General features: G+C 44.9%; 1 protein-coding gene across 4 annotated transcripts in view; it reads right to left on the bottom strand.

Moving 5' to 3' along the window:
* plekhg4 (pleckstrin homology and RhoGEF domain containing G4) overlaps nt 1–12770 on the bottom strand; it is a 202050-nt gene that overhangs the window by 117947 nt on the left and 71333 nt on the right. For all 4 annotated transcript variants that reach the window (XM_082969853.1, XM_082969855.1, XM_082969854.1 and 1 more), the window contains exons 9-10: nt 2813–2951; nt 735–857 (exon numbers count right to left, since the gene is read on the bottom strand). In XM_082969853.1, the coding sequence (XP_082825979.1) occupies nt 735–857; nt 2813–2951 (262 nt within the window). The remainder of the gene's footprint in view (nt 1–734; nt 858–2812; nt 2952–12770) is intronic.

Here is a 12770-nt window from a genome sequence, read left to right on the forward strand (position 1 = left end):
ATAGGACAGGATGAATATACAGTCTAACCCTTACAGTGTTCCTATAGGACAGGAGGAATATACAGTCTAACCCTTACAGTGTTCCTATAGGACAGGATGAATATACAGTCTAACCCTTACAGTGTTCCTATAGGACAGGATGAATATACAGTCTAACCCTTACAGTGTTCCTATAGGACAGGATGAATATACAGTCTAACCCTTACAGTGTTCCTATAGGACAGGAGGAATATACAGTCTAACCCTTACAGTGTTCCTATAGGACAGGAGGAATATACAGTCTAACCCTTACAGTGTTCCTATAGGACAGAACAGACAGTAACTTTTATAGCTCACACACACACACACACACACACACACACACACACACACACACACACACACACACACACACACACACACACACACACACACACACACACACAGGTAGGATTGTCAAACACCTCTGAACAAAATCTCTTTTGTTTTCACACAGCAAAGACCTTGACGTCTCCAGCCACTCAGCCTTGTTAAAATACTCCAAACCAGAAGGTGGCAGTAGTGTTGTTTGGCAATGCATGTGCCCACATTATGCAGTGATACTGGCTCATGACATGTAACCGTGGATGTCAGTCAGTCAGACAATCAGTCAGTCAGGCAGGCAGTCAGCCAGCCAGTCAGCCAGTCAGCCAGTCAGCCAGCCAGCCAGCCAGTCAGCCAGTCAGTCAGCCAGCCAGTCAGCCAGATGTACCTACATAAGCGGCAGTGTAGAAGTCTCTGAAGAGGGTCTGTTTGCTGTGCAGCTGCTCCAGAGAATCCTCCAGCTCTCCGAGTGTTCTCAGACGCTTCTCTCCTACCTCCTCAATCCAGTCACTCACCTCACCCACACACACACACACACACACACACACACAGAATGACAATAAGTGTAAATCTATGACAGCCCCCTAATGTTCAGTTGATGCTTGTAATCAGGGGTTCCCAAAACCTTTTCTGCCCCGTGACTCCATTTTGATAAATAACTAAACGTGGTGACCCCATCATGTAAAACAAAGTTCTGTAATCAACGACCAACGTTTATGGTTCATAGAAAATATATTCCACAGCGGTTTAGATGGTACAGTGATTCTCTACACTAGACTTGCTTGTTTCTGTCACTGAAATTAGGGGAACTATTAGAATTTTATCAACCAGGAAATGGCGGAGCGATTTCTGCACATTGCACCTTTAAGTCATTATGTATAAACTGTTTTTCTATACTATTCTACTGTATCTCAGTCCGTTCTGCTCTGACGTCGCTCATCCATATGTATAAAGTCTTAATTTATTACCTACTTAGATTTGATTTATAACCAGCCCCTATAACCATGCCACAATAACCAGCCCCAATAACCAGCCCCTATAACCAGCCCCAATAACCAGCCCCTATAACAAGCCCCAATAACCAGCCCCTATCCCTATAACAAGCCCCTATAACCAGCCCCTATAACCAGCCCCTATAACCAGCCCCTATAACAAGCCCCTATAATAAGCCCCTATAACCAGCCCTTATCCCTATAACCCAGCCCTATACCCCAGCTCCTCTCACCTCCTTGAATCCCTGCCCCAGCCCTATACCCCATCCATATACCCCAGCCCTATACCCCAGCCCTATACCCCATCCCCAGCCCTATACCCCAGCCCTATACCCCATTCCCAGCCCTATACCCCAGCCCTATACCCCATCCCCAGCCCTATACCCCAGCCCTATACCCCATCCCCAGCCCTATACCCCAGCCCCATACCCCAGCCCTATACCCCAGCCCTATACCCCAGCCCCAGCCCTATACCCCAGCTCCTCTCACCACCTTGAATCCCATCCCCAGCCCTATACCCCAGCCCTATACCCCAGCCCCATACCCCAGCCCTATACCCCAGCCCTATACCCCAGCCCCCAGCCCTATACCCCAGCCCCCAGCACTATACCCCAGCCCCAGCCCTATACCCCAGCTCCTCTCACCTCCTTGAATCCCTGCCCCAGCCCTATACCCCAGCCCTATACCCCAGCCCTATACCCCATCCCCAGCCCTATACCCCAGCCCCAGCCCTATACCCCAGCTCCTCTCACCTCCTTGAATCCCTGCTCCAGCCCTATACCCCAGCCCTATACCCCAGCCCTATACGCCCAGCCCCCAGCCCTATACCCCAGCCCCAGCCCTATACCCCAGCTCCTCTCACCTCCTTGAATCCCTGCTCCAGCCCTATAACCCAGCCCTATACCCCATGCCCCAGCCCTATACCCCAGCCCCAGCCCTATACCCCAGCCCTATACCCCAGCCCTATACCCCAGCCCCAGCCCTATACCCCAGCCCCAGACCCCAGACCCCAGCCCTATACCCCAGCCCCAGCCCTATACCCCATCCCTATACCCCAGCCCCAGCCCTATACCCCAGCCCCCAGCCCTATACCCCATCCCCAGCCCTATACCCCAGCCCCAGCCCTATACCCCAGCCCTATACCCCAGCCCCCAGCACTATACCCCAGCCCCAGCCCTATACCCCAGCTCCTCTCACCTCCTTGAATCCCCGCTCCAGCCCTATACCCCAGCACTATACCCCAGCCCCAGCTCTATACCCCAGCCCCAGCCCTATACCCCAGCCCCAGCCCTATACCCCAGCTCCTCTCACCTCCTTGAATCCCTGCCCCAGCCCTATACCCCAGCCCTATACCCCAGCCCCCAGCCCTATACCCCAGCCCCCAGCCCTATACCCCATCCCCAGCCCTATACCCCAGCCCCAGCCCTATACCCCAGCCCTATACCCCATCCCCAGCCCTATACCCCAGCTCCTCTCACCTCCTTGAATCCCTGCTCCAGCCTCTTGAACTCCATGATAAAGTCCAGTTCCTGAGTGCGTTGGTTGGACAGCATCACCAGCTTGTGGACCAGCTCATCCACATGGTCATACAGAGCAGCCACAACCTCTACGGCATCTCTGGAGGGACACACACAGAGAGAGAGATACAGTCCTTTAGACGTCCAGCAGCATAGAGAGAGACCTCCGATAGAAGACAGTTCGGTCGTTCCCACTTTCAGCTGGGAAAGACTGTCTTGACTCAGAGGACTATCTTCTTCTGATGTTTTAACTGTAGAAGAAAGAGTGTATTGTTGATCGTCCCTCTCTGAAGAAAAGTACATCTTTTCTTTAGTTGACGACAGACAGAACCAGTCTGTGGTACTACTGTACACTGAGGTTATCACTGACATGGACTGGCAGAGCAGGATGACTTCTCATTGGCTCACCAGTTGAATTGATTGACATGGGGGGGGGGGGGGATGTGCTGATTGAGTTGAGTGATGAGAGATAAGAGTTTTCATTGGACGAGCTGGTTTGGAGTGACAGAGCAGAGTGTGTGTGTGTGTGTGTGTGTGTGTGTGTGTGTGTGTGTGTGTGTGTGTGTGTGTGTGTGTGTGTGTGTGTGTGTGTACTCTACCGTGTCGGTCTGCTTCCTTGTCCGTTGTGTGTATCTGTTGTTAAGGAAGCATTAGCTCAGGGCCGCAGCAGCAGAGACTGACTGAGGACATTGTGAGGGAAGCCTGGGCTGAAGGCCGGCTGGATGACTACAACATGACTTCATACCAGCTCTACTGTAGTCCAGTATTACACTGTCCTCACCTTCTACTGTACACTCTGTTTCCCCTACAGTACACCAACTCACACACCAGTTACACTACTCACACACACCAGTTACACCAACTCCACACACCAGTTACACTACTCACACACACCAGTTACACCAACTCACACACCAGTTACACTACTCACACACACCAGTTACACCAACTCACACACCAGTTACACTACTCACACACACCAGTTACACTACTCACACACACCAGTTACACTACTCACACACACCAGTTACACCAACTCACACACACCAGTTACACTACTCACACACACCAGTTACACTACTCACACACACCAGTTACACTACTCACACACACCAGTTACACTACTCACACACACCAGTTACACCAACTCACACACACCAGTTACACTACTCACACACACCAGTTACACTACTCACACACACCAGTTACACTACTCACACACACCAGTTACACCAACTCACACACCAGTTACACTACTCACACACACCAGTTACACCAACTCACACACCAGTTACACTACTCACACACACCAGTTACACTACTCACACACACCAGTTACACTACTCACACACACCAGTTACACCAACTCACACACACCAGTTACACTACTCACACACACCAGTTACACTACTCACACACACCAGTTACACTACTCACACACACCAGTTACACTACTCACACACACCAGTTACACCAACTCACACACCAGTTACACTACTCACACACACCAGTTACACCAACACACACACCAGTTACACTACTCACACACCAGTTACACTACTCACACACACCAGTTACACTACTCACACACCAGTTACACTACTCACACACCAGTTACACTACTCACACACACCAGTTACACTACTCACACACACCAGTTACACTACTCACACACACCAGTTACACTACTCACACACACCAGTTACACTACTCACACACACCAGTTACACCAACTCACACACACCAGTTACACTACTCACACACACCAGTTACACTACTCACACACACCAGTTACACTACTCACACACACCAGTTACACCAACTCACACACACCAGTTACACTACTCACACACACCAGTTACACCAACTCACACACACCAGTTACACTACTCACACACCAGTTACACTACTCACACACCAGTTACACTACTCACACACACCAGTTACACTACTCACACACACCAGTTACACCAACTCACACACACCAGTTACACTACTCACACACCAGTTACACTACTCACACACACCAGTTACACTACTCACACACACCAGTTACACCAACACACACACACCAGTTACACCAACTCACACACACCAGTTACACTACTCACACACACCAGTTACACTACTCACACACCAGTTACACTACTCACACACCAGTTACACTACTCACACACCAGTTACACCAACACACACACCAGTTACACCAACTCACACACACCAGTTACACCAACTCACACACACCAGTTACACTACTCACACACACCAGTTACACTACTCACACACACCAGTTACACCAACACACACACCAGTTACACTACTCACACACACCAGTTACACTACTCACACACACCAGTTACACTACTCACACACACCAGTTACACTACTCACACACACCAGTTACACTACTCACACACACCAGTTACACTACTCACACACACCAGTTACACTACTCACACACACCAGTTACACTACTCACACACACCAGTTACACCAACTCACACACCAGTTACACCAACTCACACACCAGTTACACTACTCACACACACCAGTTACACTACTCACACACACCAGTTACACCAACTCACACACACCAGTTACACTACTCACACACACCAGTTACACTACTCACACACACCAGTTACACCAACACACACACCAGTTACACTACTCACACACACCAGTTACACCAACACACACACCAGTTACACTACTCACACACCAGTTACACTACTCACACACACCAGTTACACTACTCACACACACCAGTTACACTACTCACACACACCAGTTACACTACTCACACACACCAGTTACACCAACACACACACCAGTTACACTACTCACACACACCAGTTACACTACTCACACACACCAGTTACACTACTCACACACACCAGTTACACTACTCACACACACCAGTTACACTACTCACACACACCAGTTACACTACTCACACACACCAGTTACACCAACACACACACCAGTTACACTACTCACACACACCAGTTACACCAACACACACACCAGTTACACTACTCACACACCAGTTACACTACTCACACACACCAGTTACACTACTCACACACACCAGTTACACTACTCACACACACCAGTTACACTACTCACACACACCAGTTACACTACTCACACACACCAGTTACACTACTCACACACACCAGTTACACTACTCACACACACCAGTTACACTACTCACACACACCAGTTACACTACTCACACACACCAGTTACACTACTCACACACACCAGTTACACCAACTCACACACACCAGTTACACTACTCACACACACCAGTTACACTACTCACACACACCAGTTACACTACTCACACACACCAGTTACACTACTCACACACACCAGTTACACTACTCACACACACCAGTTACACTACTCACACACACCAGTTACACCAACTCACACACACCAGTTACACTACTCACACACACCAGTTACACTACTCACACACACCAGTTACACTACTCACACACCAGTTACACCAACTCACACACCAGTTACACTACTCACACACACCAGTTACACCAACACACACACCAGTTACACCAACACACACACCAGTTACACCAACTCACACACCAGTTACACTACTCACACACACCAGTTACACTACTCACACACACCAGTTACACTACTCACACACACCAGTTACACTACTCACACACACCAGTTACACTACTCACACACACCAGTTACACTACTCACACACACCAGTTACACTACTCACACACACCAGTTACACTACTCACACACCAGTTACACCAACTCACACACCAGTTACACCAACTCACACACCAGTTACACTACTCACACACACCAGTTACACTACTCACACACACCAGTTACACCAACACACACACCAGTTACACCAACTCACACACACCAGTTACACTACTCACACACACCAGTTACACTACTCACACACACCAGTTACACCAACACACACACACCAGTTACACTACTCACACACACCAGTTACACTACTCACACACACCAGTTACACTACTCACACACACCAGTTACACTACTCACACACACCAGTTACACTACTCACACACACCAGTTACACTACTCACACACACCAGTTACACTACTCACACACACCAGTTACACTACTCACACACACCAGTTACACTACTCACACACACCAGTTACACCAACACACACACCAGTTACACCAACACACACACACCAGCAGGTAGCCTAGTGGTTAGAGCGTTTGGCCAGTAACCAGCAGGTAGCCTAGTGGTTAGAGCGTTGGGCCAGTAACCAGCAGGTAGTCTAGTGGTTAGAGCGTTGGGTCAATAACCAGCAGGTAGCCTAGTGGTTAGAGCGTTGGACCAGTAACCAGCAGGTAGCCTAGTGGTTAGAGCGTTGGGACAGTAACCAGCAGGTAGGCTAGTGGTTAGAGCGTTGGGCCAGTAACCAGCAGGTAGCCTAGTGGTTAGAGCGTTGGGCCAGTAACCAGCAGGTAGCCTAGTGGTTAGAGCGTTGGGCCAGTAACCAGCAGGTAGCCTAGTGGTTAGAGCGTTGGGTCAGTAACCAGCAGGTAGCCTAGTGGTTAGAGCATTGGGCCAGTAACCAGCAGGTAGCCTAGTGGTTAGAGCGTTGGGCCAGTAACCAGCAGGTAGCCTAGTGGTTAGAGCGTTGGGCCAGTAACCAGCAGGTAGCCTAGTGGTTAGAGCGTTGGGCCAGTAACCAGCAGGTAGCCTAGTGGTTAGAGCGTTGGGCCAGTAACCAGCAGGTAGCCTAGTGGTTAGAGCGTTGGGCCAGTAACCAGCAGGTAGACTAGTGGTTAGAGCGTTGGACCAGTAACCAGCAGGTAGCCTAGTGGTTAGAGTGTTGGGCCAGTAACCAGCAGGTAGCCTAGTGGTTAGAGCGTTGGGCCAGTAACCAGCAGGTAGCCTAGTGGTTAGAGCGTTGGGCCAGTAACCAGCAGGTAGTCTAGTGGTTAGAGCGTTGGGTCAGTAACCAGCAGGTAGCCTAGTGGTTAGAGCGTTGGACCAGTAACCAGCAGGTAGCCTAGTGGTTAGAGCGTTGGGACAGTAACCAGCAGGTAGGCTAGTGGTTAGAGCGTTGGGCCAGTAACCAGCAGGTAGCCTAGTGGTTAGAGCGTTGGGCCAGTAACCAGCAGGTAGCCTAGTGGTTAGAGCGTTGGGCCAGTAACCAGCAGGTAGCCTAGTGGTTAGAGCGTTGGGTCAGTAACCAGCAGGTAGCCTAGTGGTTAGAGCATTGGGCCAGTAACCAGCAGGTAGCCTAGTGGTTAGAGCGTTGGGCCAGTAACCAGCAGGTAGCCTAGTGGTTAGAGCGTTGGGCCAGTAACCAGCAGGTAGCCTAGTGGTTAGAGCGTTGGGCCAGTAACCAGCAGGTAGCCTAGTGGTTAGAGCATTGGGCCAGTAACCAGCAGGTAGCCTAGTGGTTAGAGCGTTGGGCCAGTAACCAGCAGGTAGACTAGTGGTTAGAGCGTTGGACCAGTAACCAGCAGGTAGCCTAGTGGTTAGAGTGTTGGGCCAGTAACCAGCAGGTAGCCTAGTGGTTAGAGCGTTGGGCCAGTAACCAGCAGGTAGCCTAGTGGTTAGAGCGTTGGACCAGTAACCAGCAGGTAACCTAGTGGTTAGAGCGTTGGGCCAGTAACCAGCAGGTAGCCTAGTGGTTAGAGCGTTGGGCCAGTCACCAGCAGGTAGCCTAGTGGTTAGAGCGTTGGGCCAGTAACCAGCAGGTAGCCTAGTGGTTAGAGCGTTGGGCCAGTAACCAGCAGGTAGACTAGTGGTTAGAGCGTTGGACCAGTAACCAGCAGGTAGCCTAGTGGTTAGAGTGTTGGGCCAGTAACCAGTAGGTAGCCTAGTGGTTAGAGCGTTGGGCCAGTAACCAGCAGGTAGCCTAGTGGTTAGAGCGTTGGGCCAGTAACCAGCAGGTAGCCTAGTGGTTAGAGCGTTGGGTCAGTAACCAGCAGGTAGCCTAGTGGTTAGAGCGTTGGGCCAGTAACCAGCAGGTAGACTACTGGTTAGAGTGTTGGGCCAGTAACCAGCAGGTAGCCTAGTGGTTAGAGCGTTGGGCCAGAAACCAGCAGGTAGCCTAGTGGTTAGAGCGTTGGGCCAGTAACCGTAAAGGTTGCTGGATCGAGTCCCCGAAGTAAAGTAAAAAACTGTCGTTAACAAGACAGTTAACCCACTGTTCCCCTGAACAAGGCAGTTAACCCACTGTTCCCCTGAACAAGGCAGTCAACCCACTGTTCCCCTGAACGAGGCAGTTAACCCACTGTCCCCCTGAACAAGGCAGTTAACCCACTGTTCCCCTGAACAAGGCAGTTAACCCGCTGTTCCTCTGAACAAGGCAGTTAACCCACTGTTCCCCTGAACAAGGCAGTTAACCCACTGTTCCCCGGGCGCCGAAGACGTGGATGTGGATTATGGCAGCCCAGTTTAATTATGAGCCCAGTTTAATTTCAGTTGTACACCTGACCAGGTATCCCCCCCTCTCCTTTCTGAACACACTAAGTCTGCCCCCTGCTGGCAGAGACAGGAAACACACAACACAACTACACAATCAGCAGTCGTCCCAGTCAGACTTCACCGCTGAATCGGTGTAGAGTGAGTGACCTGACTGTCACGTCGTCCCAGCAACGGTAGAACCAGTGTGGTGATGCCCTAGCAACAGGCTGGCCCGGCAGGGGTTCTGTTGTCATGCTAATGTCTGGCGGCATGCTGACTGGACCAGGCTGTTGGTTTGGCTGTGGGACCTGATAGGCTGGGCCAGGGAGATGTTCACAGCCTCAAAATGGAGTCTGTGTAAAATCATAAACAATGCAAGGTGCAGAAACACCCACTGTGAGGGGTCCCGTCAGACTGCAGCTGGAGGATCAATGGGAAATAATGGAGTCTGGATCTCTGTGTGTCTCCTCAGTAGGGAATCAATGGTTCACTAGTGTGTTATAATACACCTATAACTACAGTAGATATTATAACACCTATAACTACAGTAGATATTATAACACCTATAACTACAGTAGATATTATAACACCTATAACTACAGTAGATATTATAACACCTATAACTACAGTAGATATTATAACACAGGACTATAACTACAGTAGATATTATAACACCTATAACTACAGTAGATAATATAACACCTATAACTACAGTAGATATTATAACACCTATAACTACAGTAGATATTATAACACCTATAACTACAGTAGATATTATAACACCTATAACTACAGTAGATATTATAACACCTATAACTACAGTAGATATTATAACACCTATAACTACAGTAGATATTATAACACCTATAACTACAGTAGATATTATAACACCTATAACTACAGTAGATATTATAACACAGGACTATAACTACAGTAGATATTATAACACCTATAACTACAGTAGATATTATAACACCTATAACTACAGTAGATATTATAACACCTATAACTACAGTAGATATTATAACACCTATAACTACAGTAGATATTATAACACCTATAACTACAGTAGATATTATAACACAGGACTATAACTACAGTAGATATTATAACACCTATAACTACAGTAGATACTATAACACCTATAACTACAGTAGATATTATAACACCTATAACTACAGTAGATATTATAACACCTATAACTACAGTAGATATTATAACACCTATAACTACAGTAGATAATATAACACCTATAACTACAGTAGATACTATAACACCTATAACTACAGTAGATATTATAACACCTATAACTACAGTAGATATTATAACACCTATAACTACAGTAGATATTATAACACCTATAACTACAGTAGATATTATAACACCTATAACTACAGTAGATATTATAACACCTATAACTACAGTAGATATTATAACACCTATAACTACAGTAGATAATATAACACCTATAACTACAGTAGATATTATAACACCTATAACAACAGTAGATATTATAACACAGGACTATAACTACAGTAGATATTATAACACCTATAACTACAGTAGATATTATAACACCTATAACTACAGTAGATATTATAACACCTATAACTACAGTAGATATTATAACACCTATAACTACAGTAGATATTATAACACCTATAACTACAGTAGATAATATAACACCTATAACTACAGTAGATATTATAACACCTATAACTACAGTAGATATTATAACACCTATAACTACAGTAGATAATATAACACCTATAACTACAGTAGATATTATAACACCTATAACTACAGTAGATATTATAACACCTATAACTACAGTAGATATTATAACACCTATAACTACAGTAGATATTATAACACCTATAACTACAGTAGATATTATAACACCTATAACTACAGTAGATATTATAACACCTATAACTACAGTAGATATTATAACACCTATAACTACAGTAGATATTATAACACCTATAACTACAGTAGATATTATAACACCTATAACTACAGTAGATATTATAACACCTATAACTACAGTAGATATTATAACACCTATAACTACAGTAGATATTATAACACCTATAACTACAGTAGATATTATAACACCTATAACTACAGTAGATATTATAACACCTATAACTACAGTAGATATTATAACACCTATAACTACAGTAGATATTATAACACCTATAACTACAGTAGATATTATAACACCTATAACTACAGTAGATATTATAACACCTATAACTACAGTAGATATTATAACACCTATAACTACAGTAGATATTATAACACCTATAACTACAGTAGATATTATAACACCTATAACTACAGTAGATATTATAACACCTATAACTACAGTAGATATTATAACACCTATAACTACAGTAGATATTATAACACCTATAACTACAGTAGATATTATAACACCTATAACTACAGTAGATATTATAACACCTATAACTACAGTAGATATTATAACACCTATAACTACAGTAGATATTATAACACCTATAACTACAGTAGATATTATAACACCTATAACTACAGTAGATATTATAACACCTATAACTACAGTAGATATTATAACACCTATAACTACAGTAGATATTATAACACAGGACTATAACTACAGTAGATATTATAACACCTATAACTACAGTAGATATTATAACACCTATAACTACAGTAGATATTATAACACAGGACTATAACTACAGTAGATATTATAACACCTATAACTACAGTAGATATTATAACACAGGACTATAACTACAGTAGATATTATAACACCTATAACTACAGTAGATATTATAACACCTATAACTACAGTAGATATTATAACACCTATAACTACAGTAGATATTATAACACCTATAACTACAGTAGATATTATAACACCTATAACTACAGTAGATATTATAACACCTATAACTACAGTAGATATTATAACACCTATAACTACAGTAGATATTATAACACAGGACTATAACTACAGTAGATATTATAACACCTATAACTACAGTAGATATTATAACACCTATAACTACAGTAGATATTATAACACCTATAACTACAGTAGATATTATAACACCTATAACTACAGTAGATATTATAACACCTATAACTACAGTAGATATTATAACACCTATAACTACAGTAGATATTATAACACCTATAACTACAGTAGATATTATAACACCTATAACTACAGTAGATATTATAACACCTATAACTACAGTAGATATTATAACACCTATAACTACAGTAGATATTATAACACCTATAACTACAGTAGATATTATAACACCTATAACTACAGTAGATATTATAACACCTATAACTACAGTAGATATTATAACACCTATAACTACAGTAGATATTATAACACCTATAACTACAGTAGATATTATAACACCTATAACTACAGTAGATATTAT

Source organism: Salmo salar, chromosome 26, assembly GCF_965601325.2.
Source record: "Salmo salar chromosome 26, fSalSal1, whole genome shotgun sequence".
Lineage (NCBI taxonomy): Eukaryota > Metazoa > Chordata > Actinopteri > Salmoniformes > Salmonidae > Salmo > Salmo salar.